Source organism: Eurytemora carolleeae, unplaced genomic scaffold (genome assembly GCF_000591075.1).
Source record: "Eurytemora carolleeae unplaced genomic scaffold, Eaff_2.0 scaffold2, whole genome shotgun sequence".
Taxonomy (NCBI): Eukaryota; Metazoa; Arthropoda; class Copepoda; order Calanoida; family Temoridae; genus Eurytemora; species Eurytemora carolleeae.
Window position 1 is genome coordinate 69,186 of NW_019396051.1, and position 27,337 is coordinate 96,522.

Consider the following 27,337-nt stretch of genomic DNA (forward strand, 5'->3'; position numbering starts at 1 on the left):
TTATTTTCTTTCATATATTTGGATACAAAATAAACAGAAAATAGTAATAAACAAAAAACGCCAATAAATTGGTTCCCATTTGGAATTCAACTAATTAATCTGCTACATTACCAATTTTCGCGTCTTGTTACATAATGAAGTGAAAGTTGAGACGGGTTTAATGCGGAAAATCAGACGCGAGCAAAAATATAATATTTGTATTGAAATAAAGTTTTGCTTTGCAAATGAGAAGACTGAGGACTAATGATAACTATTATATTTTGACTCGAAATCTAACATAAAGGCGTTATCTAACAAGCTTAGACTTGCATTAAAACCATCTATTGGAAGAATATATTTGACCAGTCTGTTGCATCTTATATCTTTGTATTTTATTAATTTACAATAATGTTTTAGACGACTGTCTCTTTACAGTTGTACATAAAGGCTAGAATGCCCCGTTTGATTCCAGAGAAACCCAAAATTAGCTCGAAAATCACTACTTATCAGATCACAGGATCATTTGAATATATCGTCAAGGTTGGGATCTACTATATCAGGTTTAAACTGTGAATCGTCAAGGTTGTGGGCTGGTCCCGTGAGCAGATATTCTTCGCTCAGGGTTTGGGCTGGGACAGGCTCCAGTTCAAGTGTTTCGGAAGACGGAGCTAAGCTCTCACTCACTATAGAAGTCAATGGCACTGGGGGTTGCGCAGAATCCGAATTATCGACTCCGTCACTCACAGCCTCTTCCGGAACCTGCAAGGACGGTTCAAGAGGATTCTCCGAAAACTGTTCCGGATCAGGTTCCTTCTCACTAGAGTCAATATACGGAGGGTTTAGCTCAGCATTAGTGTTTAAAGACTCAGTCACGGGTGCCATTGATTGAACAAGAGGTTCAGATCGAACCTGCTTCTTGGGATCCTTATCACTCGACTCCGGATCTCCTTCACCCTCAGAGTCAGACAGAGTCTCTTTAACCCACGGAGGTTTCACCTGAAAATAACATAATCATTGAATAATCCAGAAGAAATTACTTTGTCGCTATAAATTTTTCACATCGGTCAAATTTCCGAAAAGGATTTTTTTAAATACTATTTTTCCATCATTAACTGTGACGCATATTAAGACCAAAGTACTAGTTTGAATGAAAAATAATTTTGATGAGTTTACCTGAGCTGTGGTGTTTGCACTCTTCTCCGAGTCCTCTCCAAGATCTTCAAGAGCTGGAACCGGAGCTCCTTCTCCTTCCAGACCACCCAAACCACCTTCCTGAACTCCATCCATCCTATCCTGCTCTTCGGATACTACATCAACACCCAACAATTCTGCTTGTTCAACTCCAACCAAACCTTCAGGGATTCCTTCCCCTTGGACCCCTACTACCTCTTGACCTCCTTGAACTACATCAAGTCCCTCCTGAACTCCAGCAAGACCCTCCTGCAAAGCTTCTTGGACCACATCCTGTCCTAAATGTACTTCATTTAGCTCCCCTTGCAGCATATTGAGACCTCCTTCCATAGCATTCTGAACAACTTCACCGACAATAGCATTAATGTTTTCTTGTGTGTTCTGTCCTACTCCAGGTACTGCTGTTCCTAATTCTCCAGGAACTCCAGGTACTTCAGTCTGAGTTGGATTTCCGTTTTCTGTAATAGGTTTGGGAACCCTCGGAACAGGAACTATTTCAATTACTGGTTTTGTCCGTATAGCAGCCGAGGTTGCCTCCTCTATCTCCTCGTCTGTTAACAACTTCTTAGGTCGTCCTCGCTTCTTCGGTGGTAGTTCGAGGTCGTCATGGTACCGTAGTCTGTCGTCATCTTCCTCTTCTTCGTCTTCCAGCTCTTCATCCATTAGTTCCTCTTCTTCCTCTTCTATCAAATCATCGTTCTCCTCGATTTTTGCCACTTCATCCTCCGGAGGGGGTTCGAAGTCGTCATCGTCGCTGCTGGCCCCGTGTCCTGGAATAATAGTGTTGCATGAATGGGATTAATCAGAACTACAAATTTAATTTCGATAATATAATAACGACTAAGAAACCATGCTTACATAAAGATTCAAGAAAAAGAGGAACAGTTTTCTCTTTTTCAGAGGACAAATAATAATAAAATATTACCTAATTTATCATCCTCGTCACTTCCATCCATGAAATGTGTCATTATTCTTCGAACTTTCCTTTTCCGGCCAGATCTGAGGACTTCCACCTCCAGTTCCTCCTCCAACATCTCCTGCGTGATCACCGGCTCCTTCCTCTTCCTCGGCTTCCGGGGTTTCTTCTCTGTCGGAGGTTTCTCTGGTTTAGGTTGTCTAGGTTTCCCGAACTCTTGGGCTTGCTCCTTCTCAAACTGTTCCAGGATACTGTCGAGGTTGTTTTCTTGGCTTTCAAACTCCTGTAAGATGGGGTTCTGCAAATTGTTAGTTTAGTAAAGGAATCAGCCGCGCTTCAAGATCACTGCTACGTCTACAGATTAGGATTCATCCTTGAGACGTTGAAATGCTCTTAAACCTTGGCATAATTCCGTTCTCGCCGATTTCAGGTGAGAGTCCGTTCATTTATTATCAATATCTTGTTTGTGACACTTTATAAAAGGGACTGTACACGTTTATTTGAAGTTTAGTGTTTTGATCAATTCTCAACGGTAACCTTTAAATCTTTTGTTTTGATGATCGACGGCGGTAATAGAAATCCGTATTTTTCTTGCAAACAAAATATTTGCAACCTTTACCGGGAAAGTGGAGTGTACCCTAGGAATTCCATTCAAATGACTCAAATATTCTTATCAAACACAGTTGGACTTTTATTTTCTCCAGATCCCGGTCCCCGAAAAATAAAAATAATATATTCTTAATGTCGTTTCTGCGGACAAAATAAAGATAACTTAGTCAGTCTTGATCAGTCAAAGGTTTTACGATGTGAATTGTTAATGCCAATCTACAAATGGAGACTCACTTCAAATAACGTTAGTCCCTTTTTTAAATACAAATAAATTAACAGCTGAAGTGGCTTCTTGTAAAATGATAAATTCAAAAGAAAAACTCATTTTCTAATTCCCAAACTCAGTTATGTATATTTCCCCCAATGATAATAAATCCCACAACAATAAGCTTGAATGACTAACCTGGAAAAATGACGGCCGTTTCCGTTGCCGGCCAGACCTCGTCTGCTCTCTCTCAGGTGGCATAATTTCAGCTTCCGGCTCCCAATCACTCTCCTCAGAATCTGAATCGTCATCTCCTCGACCCTGAAATTTCAGTACATAAAGACACAGTACATATAGTCACAGTACATATAGACACCGTACATATAGACACAGTACATATAGACACAGTACATATAGACACAGTACATATAGACACAGTACATATAGACACAGTACATATAGACACAGTACATATAGACACAGTACTTATACACCGCACAGTACATGCGAACCCACTAGAATACAATACATATATATCTAGTACCTACCAGTACATACCAGTACATGCACACACATTAGAAAACAATATATATAGAAACAGTACATACAGACACGGTAGAAACCAGAACATAGAGAAACAGTAGAAAACATTACATCTAGACACAGTAGAAAACATTACATAGAGACAAAGTAGAAAACAGTAGATACGGACATAGTAGAAAACAGTTCCTACAGATACAATTGAGCTCGGTACATACAGATAAAGTAGAAAAGAATACATAGAGACACGGTGGAAAACAGTACATACGGATACAGTAAAGTGAAGTACATCCTGACATTATATATAACAGTACATCCAAACACAGTAAAAACAGTACATACAAACACAATAAGAACAGAACATACATTCACAGTAAAAACAGTAAATACAGTCACAGTAAATAAAGACACATTAAATAACAGTACGCAAAGACGAAATAAAAAATAGGAAAAAGAAATACGGTCGGAAAAGATTTTCACCTTTTCTTTCTTGATTTTAAGCATAATTGGTTTTGTTTTCTTTCTGTATCCTTCCTCGAAATCTGAATCCTCATCAGTAGTGTCCTAAATCACCAACATAAATATTTATCTTTAAATCATCATCTTAGTTTATTTTGTCATCTCATTCTCATATAGCCGTTATTAATATGAGTAATATAATAATAATAATAATAATAATACAATAAGTTTATTTTTTGCGTACAATATTTTTACTTGAGTTATTCAAAAATGAGTTAAACAAAAAATCTACCAATAATTTTACATAGAAATATAGCTTTACAACCTGATATGCAAGATTTATGATAGTTCAAACTATGACTATTTGCTCTAAAAAAATACTAGTAAATAAAAATCTAAAACGTCAGGTTCGAGATTGAGGTGAATCAGTTCTTTTTTTGAGACAGATAACTTATTTGAAAATACCTTGTCTGGGTCTGGTCCATCGTCATCTCTTGGGAGCTTCCTAATCCCGAGTTCGTTCATCTCCTCGGCCTCCTTCTGCAACTCGTCCTTCTCCATGGCATCGATCTTTAAACAATAAGAATAATAATGGTAATCTGGGGAAAACTTTTTAACTATGTTTCTGCTTTAGAGTTGCGATGGAGGAAAAAAACATCGCCGGGAAATTTACTTGAAGGAAAATAATTTTATATCCATTGCAAAGTGATTTTATTTTTTCTTCAAGTGTTTTTAATTCTCCACGGTCAACGCCGGGCACATCAGCTATTCTAGTATAAATCTTCACCTTTTTCCATTCATCGCTAATCCACTTGGCTATCTGAGCGAAAGACCAATCTGGATGATCAACAACAACATCACGCCGTTTTCTTGTAGACCAGAGTAAGTAGGCAGTCCACCTGGGCATACCCTTCCCTCCCTTACCCTTCCTCTTACCCTGAACCAAGGTAATAGGGTTAAACAAATAATAATAAATTAAACAATCTTAACAGTATTGTAAACCTTCATTCCAAATATCACTAGAGTAAAAGAAAAAAGTGCGATTAACAACTCAACAAAACTTTAAAATGCTTGCTTTAATAATCCACAAGTCGTTATGAACAAAGTTTCAGTTAGGAAAGGTTGTGATCTCTATTTTAAATACTTGGGTAAAGACTTTAAATTTAGATGATTATTCCAAGGACAGAAGTGTTTTACCCTCTCGTCATCATCATCGTCATCGTCGTCGTCGTCGCTATCGTCTTCTTCACTGGACTCATTTCTAGACTGTAAAGACGGCCTCCCTCGACCTCTACCTTTGCCAGGAGGCCGGCCTCGTGTCACCTTTGCAGCCTCCGCTTGCTGTTTTTTAACATGACTTTTCCAATGTGTCACCATATCATTTCCATCACTGAAACTTTCCTTACAAAGATCACAAATGAAAGCTCCGTCTCTATACTGGAAAGAAGGTCTCTGTCCCGGCGCTTGACTAGGTCGAGCCCCAGGGCTGGTCAACTTGATAGTTCCAGGAGTACCTCGTCCTCGACCAAACTTGGCATCACGTAGTCTTCGCTCCCGCTCCTCTCTCTGCTTCTTGGCGAGCATTATCCTCTGCTGCTCCTCTCTCATTCTCCTCATCTTCTTCTCCTTCTCCTCCTTGTCGTATTTATCCGGATCGTTGATGCTGTGAACCGTCTTGAGATGTTCATAGATCTCAGCTTTGTACCAGTAGCTGGCTAGGCATAGCCTGCAGGTTAACCCGTCATCTTCATCATCAAGGATCTAAATAGAAATGGTAGAATAAAAATGTAAAAATTAATCTAATGGGGCGAGGGTTTTACAATTGTCATTTGGTTTTCTCGAAATGTATGTTTGGGATCCTTACTTTCTCAACTTAATAAATCCAGATCCAGAAATTGAAAAAAGCAAATATAATTGATTATTTCTTGAGCCAGCAATTATTTGCTGATTGTTTTAATATAATTTACTTGATAATGAAATATCTCTTTGAAGAGACGGAAGATTATTTAAGCTCTGTTCACATTGTCTCAAATACAGTAATAATAGATATATTCTATCCGTGGTGCCAGAAAGTGAGGGGGGGGGGGGGAGGCTCACAACACTGAACTTTTTCAAGGAGGATCCAGAAGTAACTTCCATATCCAAAAAAAAACTTATTTTTCATGAGTTAATATCTAGATTATAAAAACAAAAAAATATCTTACCGTAAGCCTGGGCATGACCTGCTGCCTATTATAATTGCTTGATCTTTGATACGGTTTCCTTTGTCCCTGAACCCCGGCTCCCGGTGTACTCTTGGTCGCTGTTATTAAAGGTTTAGTATCTTGAGAGTTGGAGACATTAGGATCAGTAGTTACTCCAGGCTCCTGCTTTACTATAGGTTCCTGTTTAGGGATACTCTCTTCAAATATCTTCTGCTCTTGCATTGCCTGCGCCACAATATCCTTTCGCCGCTCCGCCGGGGATTGAACATGGCGGGTAATTGCCTGGGAGGTGTGAGCAAGCTGTCCTGCCTCATTTACTCGGCTACAATATAAATAAATGAGTATTTGAGTAAAAAAGGATTTTTCCATAAAACGCCTTTTTATTCAGATAGTTATAATTGGGATCAAACATAGACCTCAATTTAAATCAGTCACAATATTAAAATGTTTTTGATAACTAAACTTTTTAACAAAAGTTTACTATTTAAGACAAATAAATAGGAGAATAACAACCTCAAATCAACATTTCAAACACATTGTTGTAATTTTTAAAGAACTTCTTTCATCGATAAATATCTTTTAAACAATTGAACATATCTTTATTATATTAACATTTTTCCCACTTGATGTCAACGAACTCAAATTAGACCTTTTAACTAGAAACCTTTACTAGATTCTGCAGAGTTACCCGAAAATAATAATACAAATTTGAGACAAATCGTTTAGGGGGTTCGTTCGGACACTACTTTATATATATAGATATAGACCTGGATTGGCTTGTGACTATAGGTTGCCTGGAGATCTGTCCTCCCTGGTCGTTAACGACAAAGTTCTGCTCCTGTGCCACCACAGTGCCGAGCTGAGGTATCTTGTAGCTGATGGGCTGCTGCTGGTGCTCGTTCTGCTGGTACACGATCACGTGGACGGGATCGCTACCGGCGATGGTTGTGTGAGGTTGGCCAAGGTTTAGAGCATGCTGATGCATTGTCACATCCTGTACAAATGAACATTACATCTCATAACATGGGATACTTTGCAGAAAAACTTAATTCGAGTATTTTCAATTTTTCATGTCTATATTAAAGATTTAGATTTAAATTTTATAGAAAGTTTCCATTAAAAGGTACATGAATCTTTAAGCAGAAAAAATGTGTAATATCGATGAAAAAAAATCCGCGGAGACGTGTACTCCTTGATGACCGTACCTGAGAATGCGTAACCTGTGCGTATGTATATTGAGGTACTAAAGCGGGCCGGGGAACTATCGGCTGATCCGTCGCCTATAATACAATTCTGTTTCTTAAACATTTTGTACTCAAGTACAAATGCAATCATTTCAAACTTTTTTCAATAACTGCTGGTAAATGGGTCAACTTCTAAAACCAAATTAAAAATCCGCTGCAAATTCTTTCCAAAATAATGCGACCCACAAATTATTAAATTTACAAAAAAATTCCGAATAACAAATGAATAACCTGAAACCCTGCAGCCATCAACATATTGTCAAGTAGATTAAGGTTCGGACCACCCCCCAGCCCTGCGTAATGAGGGTGGTTAGGATTCATCCTGCTCAGTTTATCTGAAATTAATTAAAGTTTAAATAAAATTATTAATTAAGTTACGTGAAGTACTGAAGTACGAATTGGTTTGTTATTAAAATACTCTTAAATTTGGGGTTTGTTAGTCACCAATGTCAAAGTACAGTAAAAAATCAGACCTAGCAAACCCCAACTAGTTTCAACTTCCAATTACAAAACTTTACGCATTTGAAACACAAATTCGAAAATTATTTTGAATCTTATTTTCCGTCTGGAACAACTTTATTATGCAAAAAAGTGATAAATTAGTTGAAAAGGGGTGGTTTCCGAAAAGGCAAAATTTTAAAGTTGAAACTGTGCAAACGCTGCCTTAGTTTGCAGGCTTGCCGCAGCCCAACACACTGTATTTGGGGGTTTCTAGGTCCGGGAATTCCAATGAAAATCAAACGCTTCACTTAATCATCTTATTTCATCCAGTTCCATTATATAAATGTATTATAAAATCACTGCATAACAATCTAGAAATACCAAACTTCGCGACGCATTCACAATTTGCACGAATAATTGCATGCTAGCGTCAAAATTTGCATTTTATTTTAGAAATGTTATATTGCTTCTTCACTCTCGCCATTGCTTTTGCGTGACTGGCTGGGTATACCTGGCCCCTGCCTTACTCCTGCTACAGATAAAGCCGAATCAATCGTACCGGACCGCTGCTCTAGTCCCGGCTAATCTTAAGGAACCGGTTTGACTTTCTGGTGTTTGTGTGTGTGAAGTGTGTGTTCGTGCGGACACGATTTAGAATTCCAGTTTAAGTTTGAGTTCTATTGTGAACTTTGTGCACAATCGTACATTTATTCACATTTTACACGTAAAAATATCAAACTCCTATTCCTCCTATTATTAAAGTCAATAGAAAAATGTTTAATAAGTTGAGTTAAGTTGTATTGTGAATTTGGCTCCACCCTGAAACACATGGAAATTTTATTGCATCAGAAATGTATGTAATATTAAAATTTGGTATATTCCTAGTATACGATTTTTGGACCCCCCCGTGCNGACACAATAATTATTTTTTGCAGTATCCCGGGTCCGGGTAATTTCCTAATATACGATTTTTAGATTGGTGATTTAAACAAATTCTCTTCTCCTTAGAGTGCAGTGGTTTTATTGCATTCACTCTCTTGAATAATTATAATATTTATCGATTTCAGAAATAAAAATGTCCGATCATAGTATAACTCGGTTCTCAGATCGAGCAGACAAAGCTGAGAAGGAAATCCAGGAGCTCACCAGGATATTTGGGAACCTGGAGAAAAGTAGACCCGAACCCAACCTTGCTGCTCTTCTAGAGGAGAATAGAGTTCTCAAAGAAAGACTCAGTGCCCTAGAATCTAAAACTGACGGTAAATTTTTAATTGAGTTTTCTTGTTTTTAAAATTATGGTTTTCGGAAAGTTTTATCATTGATTATGTGAAAAGGACATGAATCATTATTTAAGAATTTATGTTTAAGAAACATATATACTTTGTTAAGAGAAAATATTTTTCGGAATGTTGGTTCATAATTGCAGTTTTTCAGTTTTTTAAAGAAAGTTACAATTTGTTCATCAGTAAGGTTTTTTTTTTTGCTTTTTACGGTTTTCTTTAAGAATATATTGTCTCTGAAATGTTGCTACCTTTCCTGGTATTTGATTTCTGTCCAATTTTCATTAATAGGCGTAAATGGAAATGACAAGAAAAGATGTATTCATGACATTAATTTTCTTTCAGTTTCAAAGAAATATTGACGTATTTCCCAAACTAACTTTTAAAATCTGTAGATTAATTATTTAAAATTGATTTTAGGTTCAGAAGTCCCAAATGCTGGTTCAGGAGAAGGAGATGAGGATGAGGTGAACCCCTGGGACGTAAAGGCCAGCTCTGACAAGGGAATAGACTACCAGAAGCTGATTGTCAAGTTTGGTAGTTCTCCAATAGACTCAGATCTCCTAGCTAGGTTTGAAACCTTGATCAAGAAACCTGCTCATCATCTGCTCCGGAGAGGGATGTTTTTCTCCCACAGAGATTTCAACACAATCCTGGACGAGTTTGAGAAGGGGAACAAGTTCTTCCTGTATACAGGACGAGGACCAAGCAGTGAAGCGATGCATCTCGGTCATCTTATTCCTTTCATGTTCACAAAATGGCTCCAGGTAATCATTCTTTAACCTATATATACCTTGGTTTTCTGTAGCCTATAGACGTATTATCGGCTGAACTGATCGGGCCAATTTTTTTGTTGGACCTCACATGACCCCATGGATGGTTTATGAAAGATCAGAATTTGAATAATTTGTCTTGAAAATCTTTTTTTTTCAAAATTCACGAAAAAAAATCTATTAAAGAGCAAAAATTAAAAGTTAAAATCGAAGATGGCCGCGAAGCGCTCTGGATGTCTAGTAGATGATATTATTATTCAATGCGGAAATCTTGCCATGAATTTTATTTTTGGTCAACAAAATGCTGACTTGAAATGTATATTGTTTAAGGCTGATTCACATTCTTAAAACTTCTTGCTTTAGGACGTATTCGATGTCCCACTTGTAATACAGTTGACGGACGACGAGAAGTTTCTCTGGAAGGATTTAAAGATGGACGAATGCCAGAGGTTGGGTTGGGAAAACCTCAAGGATATAATTGCTCTGGGTTTCGATCCAAATAAAACCTTTATCTTCTCTGATCTTACCTTCATGGGTCAGTGTCCTAGCTTCTATCAAAACATTATCAAGATACAGAAGTGCGTCACATACAACCAAGTTAAAGGTATAGATATTTCAGGGTTCCCATTTGGTTTAAATTTGCAGGTCAGAGTCTAAAACTAAAGAACGAAAAGTTTTGACTTAAATTTTAAGTTCATGGTTAAATGCCACTTCTGACTTAATTTAAACTGAACTTTAACCATGAGGTTAAATATTTAACCCAGTGGTTAAATTATCTTGAAATCCTGCATTTTCCCTATTTGTCTATTATTCAATCATCATTCAGCTGCAGCTGAGAAAGCGGCATTCAACTTTACGATATATTTAAAAGTGAAAACCTTGTTAAAGAAATTTCACGTTTTAGATAAATTAAATTTTGGATGTAAACCCAAAANCCCTAGATATATCCTTCTAGTATTCTTGATATATCCATCCAGTATCCTAGATATATCCTTTCAGTATCCTAGATGCATCCGTCCAGTATCCTAGATATATCCTTCCAGTATCCTAGATGCATCCGTCCAGTATCTTATAAACATCCTTCCAATATGTTAGTTGTCATTTCTTAGGTTTTGTTTGCCGAAGAAAGAAATTTTTTACTACTATGGGTTAACATTTTGAAAGTAATTGTTGTTTCTTTTGTAGTCTATTTAGGTGACATGGAAACCGATCAACAATTAGTGAATTTAAAAGTTTTTTTATAAAAAGCGGAAACGGATCAAAGATATAAGGAAACTGACCAAAAAAAGAGGAAGCAATCAACAAATTGGGTTTATTTTTTATTTTTGGAAAAAGCAGAAACTCATCAAAAATATGAGGAAACGGACCAAAGAAGCAATCAACAAATACGGATTTTTTAAGGTTTTGTAAAAGTGGAAACGGATCAAAATTATAAGGAAACGGGCCAAAAATTTGAGGAAATCGATCAACAATTCTAGTGATTTTAAAATTTTTTGTTAGAAGCAGAAAGTATTCGGAATCAGATAGAAAATATTGGGAATCCTCTCGAAAATATTGGGAACTCACTAGAAAATATTTCACTAAAATAAATCGATATAAAATTTTGGGAAATTGATCAAATAAAAGAGGAAAAAAGAGGGATTTCATCGGTTTCCGCTTTTTTATCCGTTTCGGTGTTGAGGCATTTTCGTGTTGATCCGAACTTTCCATGTCACCGTCTCTTAACCGAGAAAAGGCAAGTATTCAAGTATTCAACCGATTTTAAAAATTGTTCGAAAACCCTTTCATGAGTCTACATTTTGCTTAGTGTGATATTTGTAATATTTTAAAAAATATTCCATTTTTACCTTAGGTTTTTCTTGGAAGATGACATTAAGTTGGAAAAGATCCGAAAGGACTACAGTAGCGGAGAGCTCCTCAGTGGGTTCCTAAAGAAGGAGCTCATTGATCTCCTCACCCCTATGGTTCTTGGGCACCAGGAGCGTAGGAAAGCAGTCTCTGATGATGTAATCCGCGAGTTCATCAAGCCTAGACCGCTGAAATTCTAAATTTGTATTTTTTTCCTTTTTTCTTGAAAATTTTGTAGCAAATACACACTTAAAACTTTTATGGAATTATTACTTATATAAATAATATACAGTCTGCTCTTGGAGATACAGTGATAACCAGAAAACTCTGGAATAGGAAGACGGGTTTTAGACTTAAGTTATGACTTTAAATAGTCAAATAAACATTAGACACGGCAATTGTTTATGTGCAAACAGATTAATATTACAAATTAAAGGATATGATGTTACTAGTAAAACTATTTGCTTTGTAACAACATCAAATACACTTAAGTATTGCTATTAAGTCGTCTTCTAAACTCATTATATCATTCTTTGTGCATATTTATTTCTATTCTTGTCCCTTGAAATTGAAGGATAATGTTCAGAATTTTGTCTCAATATTTCAAATACAGGGTAGGGTGTCCCAATAAACATGGGAATTGAGAGACGACTTGAATATCGTCTTTGATTTCTAATAATTGATAAATAACAATGAGTGCATCAAAAAAGATTGTAAGTCTAATAAGCTTTCCAAAATATGGTCTACCTCGTCTACCTTTTTATGTCTTTTAAATTGACTGAGATATAAAACACTTGAACAGTTTTGTGGATATTTTAATAAATTGGAATCTGGACTTTCCTAATATTTCCTTGAATTTTGAAGCTGAAAAAATGGAAGACCGCACTTTGAAAATCCCAAGACTAGTACTTTTCGGTGCTCAATGTTTTAACTATGATACTACTAAATTATGTTTACGAAATAATCCCACTTGGAACAAAGACGATATGATTTAATTTCCATGTTAATTGGGACACCCTGTATATTCGAAATCAACTAAGATTCCAATATTTATTTAAGGGTTTATTTAAACTTAATAATAAATAAAGATTATTAAGTAAGTGGGATTCTATAAACAATTCTGATAATTTTTTTCAATTTTAGTTGGCTTTAAATCTTTATTTACAACTTTACCAGTGAGATTCAGAAAAAAAGATGGAAAATTAATGTAAATTTTTATTTTAAAGAGAACAATAGTTAGTCTTATAGTTAACGGTTGTAGCGTATACATCAATACAGTATATACATAATTTGCTTGATTATCTATTTGGGTTTTTTTTTCAAATTTTTTGTTGGACCCGATTTTGCCGGTTAAAATCAATAAGTGTTGTACATCTCTCTCTTAAAATAATTTTGATCTCACATTTAATTGGTCGAATTCAACTTTTTAAAATCTAAAATCTTCTTTGTCCCTCAGTTCTCTCTACCAAGAAATTAATACGACTAAAAATATATATTTATTTATCACGAATATGCTTGATCAATTATTATATAACATATTACATGTTTATAGTATTTCACTGACTAGTTTCTGGTAATTATTTGGTGGATAAAAATATGGGAAATGTTTCGAATTTATGGTGAAAGGAACTGAGTTTTTGTCATAAACTTAAGTTGTCTAATCCCTATATCTTTACAATCTGATTATGTAAACCTTTGATATTTCAAACTTAGATTATTTGGTCTAACAGAATTCATAGTTTGAAATATAAAAGTTCTACGACATTGGGAAGCAAAGATGTAGAGATTAGCAAAGTTGAGTTTGTGACAAAAACTCGGTTCCTTTTTATAAAATGTGAGTATTTTTCTCTCTAATCTTTATGTCATTCATTTGTTTACAACGTTTTCAAACAAATTTTTCTTCGAATTTTGGTTTTTGTTTGCTGTCCCTTGAAGAATAGCTTTCCTTATATGATGATTTAAGTTTATTGTTTTGCAAGTAAAAGTGACATGTTTACAAAAATCGGAATGAATTATTTTAAATTAAATGCAACTTAAGACGATTCGATACCGATCTAAAGATTAAACAAGAAAGAAGTTAAGATTTTTGAAATTATTTTCCTGAAAGTTTGACGAATATGATTAGAATTCGTAGCATTATTTACAGAGGGGTAAGAGAAGCTTCTCATATATACGGTAAATTTGAACTAGGCTTATCTTTTAATTTGTCTCAGAAGGAAGAGAATAACCTGAATTTAGTTTGCTATAATTGACGGAACGATTAGATTTTTTCATAAAATTTTGAAAATCCGCGAAATTTTTAGTGAAAATCCGCGAATTATTTTTGTTTTGTTTTACGATGTACACAAAGAGAACATGTTCACAACTAATTTAGAAGATGAGCGCGAAGCGCCCTCTAAGGCTAGAAAGATGGGCGCGAAGCGCCCTCTAAGGCTAGAAAGAAGGGCGCGAAGCGCCTTGAATTTCTAGTATTTAAAAAAACAGACAAAAAGAAGCTAATCAACTGTATCGGTGTATAGTAAACAAAAGCTCAAAGAGAATAGAATATATATTAGAGGGGAATTTAGAGAATCTGTCGGTATGAATTTTTTCAGTCCCTTTCAGCCTGAAAGGGAGTTCAAAGTATACAAATCATGTAAATGTTCACAAATTATATGCAGTAGAGTACATTAATACAGTATGTTTCCTAGACTATCCATTTCAATTTCGATTTTTTTAAAGCTGTTAAATAAACTTTATAATGAATTAGGTGAATAAGAAACATCATTTGATTTATAGTTATAACGGAAAGGCATAGAGTCTATGTGAAATGATCATTGGTCAATTATGAAACTAGCCTATTTCATAATTTGGTTCATATTAATTTGAGATTTTCTATAAAAAGATATTCCAGGGCCCAAAAGGTTATATAGCATAAATATGTGAAGTACATCTGCAGTATGGAAACAGTACAACAAAATGGCCGTTTTACACTTTTTTCTTGTAAATTCCCCTCTAATATATATTCTATTCTCTTTGCAAAAAATACAGGGCTCAGATTTCTTCAAGTATTTTAAAATAAATTTTAGCGAAACTTACATGCATAATAACACTCATCACACATCATATTAGAATAATGGTATTAAATGAGGATCTACCTATATTGAGAAAACCTCCTGCGGAGAAGGGAAGGATCCATGCTGTCCTCGCCTCCAGAGACTGGACGGAGTCGAGGGAGAGAGCTGCCAGGGCTCCGAGTACTCCGACACTAGCTGTCCATAGCTGAGCTTTACCAGCTTCCCATCTTCAAATAGAAAAAAAATCTAAAGGATTGAAATTCAGAGACGATCAAACACAAAATTTAGTTTGTAGGTGGACAAAACTTTTGTATAATAACCGTATGACTTCAACGCCGAGTCGGTTCATTTCACCCTCGACGGTTCAACCCAAAGATAGACAAAGTTGTACATTTTACTGAAATCTTTATAATTCAAGTATCTTGTTGCTTCTGCGTCCTACGACTGCTGCATTGTGAACGTTTTGACTTAGTTGATTACCAAAACTGCTTTGTGTGACACCCTGTAAATATTTATCTGAACTCTGTCTATACCTGGTGAACCCACTTCGCAGAAGTATTGCGAAATCTCCGATCTCGTGTGGGATCTCGTGGATCAGGATCGCAAAGGTTGTGATCATTCCCAGCTTGATCGAGGTCAGGAAACTAAAAAATGATTATGTTCAATGCTGTAACAAAATCAATTATTGCATGTTGAATTTGACATTTATAAACATTTAGACAACTCTGTATAAAACATTGCGGTTCATTCCCATACTAGACCGGAAGTAATATCTAGCATAGTGTATCTACATTTTATTCATAGAATAGCCTTGAACCAAACAGTTTTAACTTTTTGTAAACTTCTCGTAAAGTTTCGAATCGAACTGTTTAGCGTAATTTGCTGGCCTTCAAAACAAAACAATCTTTGTGTTGTTGGTTTGAGCAGTTGTACAATTTAAATTTTTAATGTAAAGACGACTTAAAATCCTTAAGATAATTAAGATGAAGATTTAACGGTTTCAAGGTTAAATCAAGTCCTCTGCTACGAATATAGTCTTAAATGTCTTTTTTGATGATTTAGCATAGAAATACCTTAGATTACAGTTCCAAGGAATCATGAATATAACGAAATAGACGGTAAAGATTCCGTACAGTCGTGTCTGAAGTCTCATTCGGTTTTTCAAAAGAAAATTCCGGAAGCTAGAACGTCTACTACTAGATTAATTACCTACTGGCCACTGTTAAACCATGAAGAAAGTTATCAATACAGTTTGCGAGAAGGTTTAGATATCCTAGAATCTTCTTCCTTGGTTCAGGCAACTTCTTTCCTTCTCTCTCCTCTGTGAACTCGAATATCTTCTGAAGGACCAAAAATGCTAAAATCCCACCTAAACAGAAAAATCATAACATTTTTGTGGAAACTCAAACATGCGATAAGACTTCTAAGGTTACCCCATAAAGGATAAGACTGAAAGGGAGTGTTTGCTAAAAAAGAAAGGTCGTATACCCCCTTTCATTTTACGCGAACATTTCCTTTAAAAAAAGACCTTAACCTCTACGAATGCCAATTAAAAAGCATAACTTTGTTTTAGTTGTGCAAACAATCTTTGAAATTGCAAGAACATCATAATTAGCAAAGAACTGGAATACATTTACAGATGTTATAGAGAACCAGAAAATAAGAAATGTAGACTCTGAAGTCTTATACTTGGTGGATAACCTTGAACATTTTTCATTTTAGTAATAAATATTAACAGTTACACTGCACAGTTGTAAACAATGCTTAATCTCAGGAATTGAGTCTTTGCAACAAACTCCTGATTTTCTAATACCTATATTTTTTCCAACTGATGGCGTAAACCTTTGATATTTCAAACTTGGATTTTTTCATCTAACAGAATTCATAGTTTGAAATATCTAAGGTCTACGGCATTCGATTACAAAGATAAAGAGATTAGAAAATCGTAGTTTGTGACAAAGACTCAATTCCTTTTTAAGATTTAATTCATTCCAACTAGTCACAATTAAAAGAGAATAAAAAAAGATCCGTTACTCTAATTGCATTCGTTTACGAAACGACTGAGAAGAATAAATGTCGTTATATATTAGTTATTGGACGTTTACTGTCATTACATATTAGTAAATTATATTTACTTTCACTTAATGGCTAAATTTTATTAAATTTTGATTCTCGACGTAATTGGATATATTTTTCTTTGCTTTTATCAAGTCTAATTGTCGAGGTAAATTATCTATATTTACAGGATGAGTAAAAGAACTGGATAAGCGTTTTTTAAGAATAAACAAAATTTTGTTTGCATGGTGTATGTTTTATGCTAAAAGGTTGTTGAAATGTAGTGTACAAAATGCATAAGATATTGGGTAGAAAATCTCAAATCGATGCAATTTGTATTCATTATTTTTAGTGGATTTTTGTAATAATTCTATATTTATCAATAGAGTTCTGAAATTGAATAGAAAAACATTTCCTAATCGATTTCCGACGGAAAATAATTTTTCACAAACTAAATTATATTTTAGAATTTTTTCTCACTTTGTTTCATTATTTTCAACAAATAAAATAAACCCTCTGTAAACACTTTAACAGTTTGTAATAAAATAATGCTAACAATTGTCTAATCCTGTGGCCGAATTTAAAGAATTTGAGCGGCGGTTTAAATTTAAGCCGCGGTTTAAATATGGTTTGTTCCACTTAAAATTGTATCAAATGTTTCAAGATTTAAGCCGGCGCTGAATTTAAACCGGGTCTCGGCGGATTTAAACCGCGGCTCAAATTCTTTAAATTCCATCTCAGGAAACATAACCTGAGATTTAAAGGATTTAAGCTCCGTCTCTGAACTATCTACTTCCGGTTCAAAGAACCACCGATTTGAACCGGTGGTAGGAAGTTCAGTCTGTCTCAAATTCTTTGAATTTGGTCCCCTTTTCCTTGGTACTTTTTAATTTAGCTCTGTTTAAAATATGAACAAATGAATACTGAATACACTGAGGTTAAATCTGTGCTTGTAAATCCCCTCAGATTAACAGAAAAAAATCTTTAAAAATATTTTAAAAATAAATAATTTTCTAATTTTTCTTAGCCTATACCAACCCCCGGCCACCGATGAGTGTCCGCACAACAAATTTCAGCCTATTTGGTCCAGCCGTTTGGCCGGCTATAGGGAACATATATATTCGAATGTCTTGATTTACAATTACATAAACTAGTTTGCAGACTAGAGAGTCTTCAGACTAAACTAGCCCGAGAATTTGTTCTTATTTTTTTTTTAAACTGTACTTTTGAGCGATGAGATATACCAGATTCTGTGCATGGTGGTTAGCAATTCCTTGAATACAAGGAAAGAATGGTGTAAATAAAAATAATTAATACTTTTAGTTTTGGAGCTGGCAGTAGGGTTTGGGATAAGCCCGATTCAGTTGGCAACCAAGATAAAATACAGTTTGAATACAAGGAACTTTTAGATAAGGATTTTGAGTTAAGAATTATTTGAAATTTATTTTCTATCGAATTCCACAGTGTTGGTAGAAAATGGGCTGGAAATTTATGTAAACTAGATTTCTTGCAAAGTTTTGTAACAATGTTATTTCTTCTAATCAATATTGATTTCTGGAAGATATTAGAAAAACTAGTTGGCAGCTTTCCATGATAAAATGAATGCATAAATATTTTACAATTGAATTCAAAGAGATTATTAAACTTGTGAATATCAAGTTTCTTGAAAATAGGGTCAGTATGTGCAGTATATTTCTACTAATACTTCAGATACACTTTTTCTGGGATTTAGTAATCTCTTTCAGTTTAGATTTTGGGGACCCCCCCCCCCCCCCNGTCTATAATTCAACAATCTTTAAACTTTGTTTATTTTATACTTTTTCATTCAAAACATATATGCCGACAAAAAAGTATTTAAGTAAAAAGGTTAACAAAATATGTATCGAAAGTCGCAGCTTTCTGAAATATTGAACCGTTAAATCCACGTGCCCCCACGCCATGACCCCGAACTCTAAATGAGGCCTAAAAAGGGCATTGTAAAGGTTAGTTAAAGTACAAATTGGTAGAATATTTTTTACCTTTGCAATTTGAATATTAGCAATTTGAATATTAACAATTTGAATATTAGCAAACGAGATTTTACTTTTAACTTTGCTAATATGATAATCCCAAGATAAATTCTCATCAATATTGATCTCAACAAACTTAAATGACTTCGTCGGAAAATTGTTTCCAATCCTTTCAATTTTCTTTTTTCAATTTTTCAATGCAGAGTTTTAAAATCTAACTCTAGAGAAAGGGGTTCTCTAGAGTTAGATTATAAAACTCTGCATTTTTTTATTTGGCTTAAAAACAATCAATTTATTACAATGAAACCATTCTGCAGCTTTATTAAGTTCAATATTTGTCTTTTCAAACAGTTTTTTAATATAATTTCCACTCATTTTAAAAGTCGTGTCATCAGCAAATAGCAGAGCTAAAAATTCAACAGGATTTGGCAGACAGTTAATGTAAAATAGAAATATCAACGGGCCTAAAACTGATCCCTGTGGGACTCCTACACATATTTCCAGTCTGAATCTATTCCACCAATTGAAACCACTTGTTGCCTACCATTCAAATAATTAGTAAACCAAAGATTAGAAAGTCCTCCAAAGATTTTCTAATAGAATGCTGTGTGATACTGTATTAAGGTTTTTTTAAGGTCTAAAAAGATGGAAATATGTGTATTCTGGATCGTTTTTATGCGTTATATATTTTATCCACAAAATGAAGAACAGGCTGTGTTGTATTGTGATTACTTCTAAATCCTAATTAAAAATCATAAAAAAATCTTATTTTTCTCAATAAATCCAAAAAGGAACTGAGTTGTTGCAACATGTTCTGATTTTCTAAGCCTAACATTTTTTAAACCTAAAGTCATACAAGTTTGATATTTCAAACTATGAAACCTGTTCGATCAATTAATCTAAGTTTGAATTATCAAAGCTTTACAACATTAAGTTGAAAAGACATAGGGATTAGAAATTTTTAGTTTGTGGCAAAAACTCAACTTCTTTGTGTAGCAGCACATATATCTAAAAGTTTGCTGAAAGATGGCAGTAAAATATAGGTCGATAATTGTTAAATAAAGAATCAGAATCTTATTTGTGTAAACTGTATAGGAACTACTCTTGCTGTTTTCAATTCTAAGGGAATATACCCAGTTTGAAAAGAGAATGTGTGTGACAGGATTTACAATGCTTGGCAGAATTTCTTTTAATTGTTTGCTTGAGATATTATCAATAACAAAACTATTTTCTAGAATATCATCCATATTAAAAGTTTTTAAAACAAAGGATTCATCAACTGGGTTTTTTAAAAATTAGAATTTATTACTTTTTTAAATATTATTGGAAAGCTTGGGTCCTATGTTACAAAAAAATTGTTAAACTTTGAAGCAATATAAAAATTCCCCTGTTCTCTATAAATACTCAGGAGATTTTGATTTATCTTTAACAATACTTAGAACTTCTCATATTGTCTGTCATGTTCTTTTAGACTCATTTTTGTATAACTTTTCTATTTTTTCTAAATTAGCTGAATAATAATTACTTTTTGCTCCAATTTCTTTTTGCTCCTCTACAAAGAGTTATATGAAGGTTTAAAAAATCTTTTAAACTGTTGAATATTGTGTAAGGTTGGCCTACACAGTTTTCTGGTATAAAGAAGTTGTTTTCTCTTACGAGAATTTATAAAGAGCTTACCAGGGTTTACAGCCTACTGGACTATCTTTGACGGTTTTCTTATTTTTCTGGAAAAGGAAACGATTCTGCATAATATCTTCTTATTACATTAGAAAAATTGACAAAATCTTGATTTGGCTGATTTTCATCCAAAACATCATTCCTGTTGTGAGACAATAACATTTCTTTAAATGTTCATTTATTTGTCTCATTTATAACCCTGGTTATAGTTTTCTTTTATTTAAAATTCCGAGCCTCCATATTTTCCCTTTATAAGAAATACGTTGGACGTCTGATAAAGATTCTAAAAGTATGCCAGATTTGGAATTCTCATCAGCATTTTGTGCAAAAATGTGATCAATTTACGTAGCAGTAGACTGGGTTATCTTAGTATGTTTAGAAATAACTGGAAGTAAATTATGGTCTAATAAAGTATCCAAATATTTAGAAGTTTCAACATGTATTTCTGTTTTTAAAAGATCAATATTATAATCCCCTGCAACAATTTTGCTCTTTAAAACTCAAATCTCAATAGTTAACTATTAGGGTAAAGTTTCAATATAAAGAAAGAGAAATAAAATTCACCAATACCATTTTCCAGTCCTTCAATATCATACAGGGAAATTTTTGTCTTTCTAAATATCACAGGGAAAGATTTTACCTTTTTTCATATGTTTAAAAAAATCAGTAAATCTTGAAAAAAAATTATTCGGTCTTAGGTCAGAATCCATATATTTTTAAAAATAAAATGAATTCTAGAGCACAATGAGTTCTAACTTATATTATTATTTTAACAAGAGTGTAGAAGTCTCATATATCTCATTAGACGTAATACTTTGCTAAGAATCAAATCTACAGATATCAAAAATATTTTCAGAGACTTCCAAAAAAAAGTTGAAAAGTATAAGGCAACATATCAACCTAATCGTAAACCTTTCTTATGGGATGTTGGGGATAAAATCACGTCCAGCGTATGAGAAAACAAGACAGGATGAACCATCTGTTTTGGTTTAAGCCATTTCAAGCATTCTTACTTGGTTGAAACTTAAATTCATTTTGTTATTCTAGGTTTTTGGGGGTCCACCGTATCGCATGTATATATGTTATTATAGATGTGTGAATAGAGTTCTTAAGATATATTCAGTTGAAAGATAACGCTTCTCCTACTTCCCTTTAGACAAATAATGCATCAGCATATAGCAATAGCATATAGCAATAGTTAACATGGTGACTCAGCATGCGACATATTGCATAAAAAACACTCCCGTAAGAAAAAATGTTCTTTCAAATTATGATATTTTTTATTTATGGAATGCAAATTCGATTCACAAGAAAAACTTATTATTCATCAATTCAGTTAAAAATCCTATCTTTCTTCAAATGAAAAACTTGACTTAGAACACCTTCATATATTACCATTGGTGAGGTTGCATCATCTTAAACCGGGAGCAACGAATATTTAATGTACAAAAAACAGGCATTATCTGTGTTATTTTCAGTAAAGTTCAGTCAATTGTTTTGTTGCTAAAAAGGAACAATAAACCCATCGATCATTTTTAATAAAAAAATATGTTTTGTTAAATGATCGACAATTATTCAAGAAAATTCCGATGAGTCGTCGATCAGTTAATACGACACCAACGTGGTAAGTACAGTGAGAATCTCCAACATAACAAATATATTAGAAATGATAAGAATTCACTGATACTAGTAATTTTGGAAGACTTGAACGTAAAACTAACAAGATAAAACTATGTCCGGGAGGTATACGTGAAACTAACTAGATATAACTATGTCCGGGGGGTATACGTGAAACTAACTAGATATAACTATGTCCGGGGGGTATACGTGAAACTAACTAGATATAAATATGTCCGGGGGGTATATGTGAAACTAACAAACTAACTAGATATAACTATGTCCGGGGGGTATACGTAAAACTAACTAGATATAACTATGTCAGGGGGGTATACGTAAAACTAATAGATATAACTATGTCCGGGGGGTATACGTGAAACTAACTGGATATAACTATGTCCGGGGGTATACGTGAAACTAACTAGATATAAATATGTCCGGGGGGTATACGTGAAACTAACTAGATACAACTATGTCCAGGGGGTATAAGTGAAACTAACTAGATATAACTATGTCCGGAGGGTATACGTGAAACTAATTAGATATAAATATGTCCGGGGGGTATACGTGAAACTAACTAGATATAACTATGTCCGGAGGGTATACGGAAACTAACTAGATATAACTATGTCCGGGGGAGGGTATACGGAAACTAACTAGATATAACTATGTCCGGGGGTATACGTGAAACTAACTAGATATAACTATGTCCGGGGGGTAAAGTGATAAACCAAGCTTAGTTATAGAACTTGGATATTCAAAGTGTAAAGAGCAAAAAAAGTCAGAAACTCAAAATAGAAAAAAAACTAAATTTGATGAGAGTTCGAAAGTAAACTTTAAAACCTGGACGTCTAAATTACCGTGAATGAGTAAGCATGTTATATATATATATATATAGTTAATCCATTTTAAATTTTGTTTAACATCAAAATAAATATGAATTTATTTTCTAATCCCTTTATCCCTGCAACCTGATTTCGTAGACCTTTCATATCTAAAACTAAAAATTATAGTGAAGTGTAAGTTTGAAATATCAAAGGTTTGCGCAATTAATTGTAAAGATTAGAAAATATCTGAATTGTGGCAAAAACTCAATTCCTTTGATGAATAAAATGCAAACAGTTTGTGATGAGTTTAATCAACTTTAAGGTTATCTTTTAAGTACTTAGTTTTGAAATTGAACATTGAACATTGTGCCTTTTTCAATAAAAATGCCTAGCTTTTAACTGTTTATCTTATAGTCGCCATTTTTATCGGTTCAGCCGTTTTGATATTGATTGGATTTAAAGCAATTAAACAGACAAACAAGCGAAGTATATATATATATATATAAAAGAAACTGATCACTTGCCACAAACTTTATTTTCTGATTGAAGGCATTCTTTGCCACAAAATCAAATTTTTTAATCCCTATATCTTCACAACACAATGTAGTTATAGACCTTGGGTATTTCAAACTATGAATTCTGTTGGATCAAAGAATCTAAGTTTAAAATATCTAGAGTTTACGCCATAAGATTACAAAGATATAGGGATTAGAACTTTTGAGTCTGTGGCAAAAAGTCAATTCCTTTCCTATATCTTCGCAACGTGAATTTCGATCTTCGACTTTGTTGTCAAACAGAATTAATTCACAGTTTGTAATATTAGTGGTCTACAACATCAGGTATTCACAGTTTGTAATATTAAAGGTCTACAACATCAGGTTGCTAAGATATAGGGATAAGAAAACAAAAAATCCCAAAAAACACCCTGGTAAAATGAAAATATTGATTTAAATTCCACTTTTTAGCATAATATACGTTATATAAAAACAATGGAAGTCTATGTTTTTATAAGATTTACTGTACACAAAAAGTTTTTGAAAGTGAATTTAAATTATTTGTAAAGCTGACCTAGAATCCACATCCCTAGATTGAGCCGACTAGAATGAGAATCATCTCCCCGGTTCTCCAAGGTTCCATAAGCTTCAGGAAACAAATGAAGGAAAACATCACCAAGAAGTCCTCCGACTGCAAAACTGAGCAATAGCTTGAGATGTTTATCTGTTTGATGTGGACTCTGTGTAGGATTATTATCAAGAGGTATTAATACAATTGGAACAACACCACTTAATCCAACAGCAATGGATCCTAGTAGAGCTGCTGTCCATGTTAATGCTGTTGGTGTGGTGGATTCAATCTCCTCTATAATCTGCTGGATATGAGCCATTTTTAATCACACATTTTCCCTCTTAGAATGTTTGTATATAACTGTATGAAACTAGTGAGTAGTGAACCAGAGCAGAGTTAACTCTCTATCTCTGGGATATAGTTGAGAGCACAGCTGAGATACAAGGTTTGTCAGCTCCCAGCTCCGCTTTAACTTGACTAAACTCACGCTCGGAGAAAGATATCACCTGAATCTGTAGTTTCTCCAGCTCTAGTCGTCAGAGCGGCCAATCCCACCGCTCCGCGTCCTTCTCACTCAACCGGGTTTTTCCTGCTTAACTTCGGTCAGAGTTTCAATAATTTGTTCAAGAATATTTTGTTCATTTTTAACCTTTGAACTAAGAATAAAACTTTTTGTTCTACAAACAATGCATCGGCTATTGCTTAATAATCATATTAAAGTTTTATAGCTGCAGTTACAGTTTGAAAATTTTCTAACTGCAGTAACGGATTTTGAATTATCATCCTGTCCTCACATTTTAACACCAACAGACACTTCCATGCGTATACTTATTATTTTCTGACCTGTTAAATTTTCCACGCTGAATTCATGGAGCTCCGCAACCAGACATTGGTTTCTCGTATCTTATTAATTTAATACTTTTTAATCGGTCTGCCTGTTTTAATTGTAAGATGTCCAATTAACTTGCATGTACTATTCTTTATCTCTCCTTCAAACAAAACTAACAGAAAAAAACATTGTTTCTAAAAAAATCGGCTTTATTATGCTGTTATGTTAGTAGTAATTAGTATTTAAACTAGAGATAGTAAAAGACGTTTTTGAAAATGAAAAACCTGACTAAAACTTAAATTCTATTAAATGAAAAAAGGACAAAGGCCCAAAAAATAATTATGACTTGTAAAAGTTTCTGTTTTTTTAAAAAAAACTAGGAGTACAATTGTAATCTATATCATAAAGCTCTTCGTTCATTTATATGTTTGCTATGGCTGGCCAAACGGCTGAATCAAATGGGCTGAATTTTAGTAAGGAAACTCATGGATACCCTTGGGGATGACATAAGCTAAATAAATTATAAGTTTTATGTTTTAATTCGATTTTTAAAATTCCACGGACAACGCCTGGCACTTCAGCTAGTTTTCAATGAAAAGAAAGATTACAAAACAGTGGTGCAATGAATAAAGTAAATTAAATCCAAATAAAAAACAAAAAATTGGTCTTTTACTACCTCCAAACTCAAGCCAAGCCAAACATTAGGATGAATTTGCATTCTAAATAGATTTTAGCTTTTCATTTTCATGCCATGATGTTTCTTCGTATATTGTAAAAAGAAAAATTTCAAACTTTTTAAAACATTGATGGATTTCCAAAAATAAAAAAATCGATATTTTTTTTACCGTTTCTCTGATACAAACATACAAGCAAAATAATATTCACAATAAGAAAGTCTCAATATGATCAATTTTGAACTTATCGAACTGTTCTACCTTAGTCTTTAGCTTGGGAAAAAAAACAGTGGATATAACAGAAAAACTTGGGCTTTTAAGAATTCTTAAACATCTTTAAAAAGTTAAAAACAAAAAAAAAAGATGTTAGAAGTGACAAAAAACTATCATAATCCCAATAATCTCAAGGTAGCAACATAGCGAATGCATGTGCATATGTTGCTGAAAAAGATCAAGTATCTTATTTTTGCTAATATTTTACACTTTTTTTACAGCTTCTACAGTGTACACTGTATAAAGTATATCTCTTCTTAATGAAGTATAAAACATATGTATTGTTACGCCTTTATTAAATAACAAAAAATATAATAAACCAAAACAAAACTAAAAACAAATTATTCATCCTATTCTTATTTTCTTATTTCTTCTTATGTCCTCCTCCACATCCTCCATATCCTCCATTCTCTCCGAACCCGTTCTGGCACTTACAGTAGTCACATGTACAGTACTCACCCTCTGTACTACCATAGCAGTAGTTTTTGCCTAAAGTATTAAAAACATGTTTTAATGTGTTTTTATATTAATTTAGAGTTTACTCACCATATCCCTTTCCACCTCCCCCGTACCCTTGACAGTTCACTTTCCCTTTCTCACATGTACAGTAGTGGCAACTACAGTACGAGCCTTTCACTACGCAGGCTGTACCAGAACCAGTTCCTCCTGTACATAAATATTATTTTTAATTAAATGTAAACCGATTGAAAATGTTAATCAAAACTAGAGGAGCAAGAAATCTTATGAATAAGGTGAGCTTTATATATATTATACCTCCATAACCTCCGCCATGACCTCCACCACCGCCTCCATGACCTCCACCACCATATCCTCCTCCTCCTCCATGGCCTCCTCCACCTAATCAGATAAGTGAAATATATTTTTAATAAATCTTTTAAAAATATTTTGGCCCTTTGCATTGCAACCCTAATTTTGTATCTGTTTTAAAACTTTTTAAGAGATATCTTTTTGTTGAAAGTATTTAGCAGACTTAACACTTCAAGTCACACGTCAGGTTCAGGTTAACGTGTTAATGCCTTCCCTGGTTTAACATGTCAAAGATTTAAAATGCTAAAATAGGATTACAAAATATACTACCAGGAGTACAATTATTGAAAATGCCATAAAAGGATTAAAAATACTAAAAAAAAAGAATTGAAAAACCCGGATTCTACCTGGAGTACAAGGATTCAAAATGCTTAAAAGGATTACAAATTTAAAAAATATCAAAAATAGGAAATTAAATTATAAATGTAAATAAAGAACAAGATTCTTCCAAAAATGCTTGGATTGAAAATGCCAATACAGGATTAAATAACAGTATCCTAGCAGTAATAAAAGGATTATAATGCTAGAAAAAGAATTAAAGAACTGCAGGATCCTCCCAGAAGATGTAAGGATTCAAAAAGGATTGAAACAGAATCCTACCTCCGTATCCACCAGAGGATAGGACGGATCCTACCAGGAAAACAAGGATAACGGATTCTTTCAACATTTTATAAACTTAGATTTCAGGATTCTAGAATAGTTTGTTTAATATTGATGTAATGCTTAAAATAAAATGTT

The 27,337-nt window shown here is 33.9% G+C and overlaps 4 protein-coding genes across 5 annotated transcripts; 1 reads left to right on the plus strand and 3 right to left on the minus strand.

Annotated features, from left to right (window-relative positions):
- On the minus strand, positions 1-7,704 carry LOC111704615 (uncharacterized). Of its 2 annotated transcripts, none has more exons than XM_023476908.1 (12): positions 7,579-7,704; positions 7,309-7,383; positions 6,871-7,097; positions 6,104-6,425; positions 5,097-5,660; positions 4,687-4,836; positions 4,365-4,469; positions 3,921-4,004; positions 3,099-3,221; positions 2,096-2,384; positions 1,153-1,940; positions 1-975 (listed from the first exon to the last, which is right to left on the minus strand). In XM_023476908.1, exons 1-12 carry the CDS (start codon positions 7,666-7,668, stop codon positions 499-501), a joined length of 3,294 nt encoding a protein of 1,097 aa, XP_023332676.1. In that variant the 5' UTR covers positions 7,669-7,704; the 3' UTR covers positions 1-498. The 2 variants fall into 2 exon arrangements, with proteins under 2 accessions (XP_023332676.1, XP_023332683.1); XM_023476915.1 differs by having other exon boundaries at positions 2,096-2,369; positions 7,579-7,703.
- A 1,131-nt stretch (positions 7,705-8,835) lies between these two features.
- Positions 8,836-11,948, plus strand: LOC111705250 (tryptophan--tRNA ligase, cytoplasmic). The gene is made up of 5 exons (XM_023477752.1): positions 8,836-9,047; positions 9,489-9,835; positions 10,205-10,486; positions 10,849-10,887; positions 11,689-11,948. The coding sequence occupies exons 1-5, from the start codon at positions 8,864-8,866 to the stop codon at positions 11,887-11,889; spliced, it is 1,053 nt and encodes a 350-aa protein (XP_023333520.1). The 5' UTR covers positions 8,836-8,863; the 3' UTR covers positions 11,890-11,948.
- Positions 11,949-14,776: 2,828 nt separating this feature from the next.
- On the minus strand, positions 14,777-24,514 carry LOC111705298 (zinc transporter ZIP13 homolog). The gene is made up of 4 exons (XM_023477795.1): positions 23,999-24,514; positions 15,955-16,114; positions 15,279-15,389; positions 14,777-14,972 (listed from the first exon to the last, which is right to left on the minus strand). Exons 1-4 carry the CDS (start codon positions 24,312-24,314, stop codon positions 14,792-14,794), a joined length of 768 nt encoding a protein of 255 aa, XP_023333563.1. The 5' UTR covers positions 24,315-24,514; the 3' UTR covers positions 14,777-14,791.
- A 1,555-nt stretch (positions 24,515-26,069) lies between these two features.
- LOC111704986 (glycine-rich cell wall structural protein 2) lies at positions 26,070-27,337 on the minus strand. Its single transcript, XM_023477400.1, has 4 exons — positions 27,200-27,337; positions 26,546-26,629; positions 26,318-26,437; positions 26,070-26,260 (listed from the first exon to the last, which is right to left on the minus strand). Exons 1-4 carry the CDS (start codon positions 27,264-27,266, stop codon positions 26,136-26,138), a joined length of 396 nt encoding a protein of 131 aa, XP_023333168.1. The 5' UTR covers positions 27,267-27,337; the 3' UTR covers positions 26,070-26,135.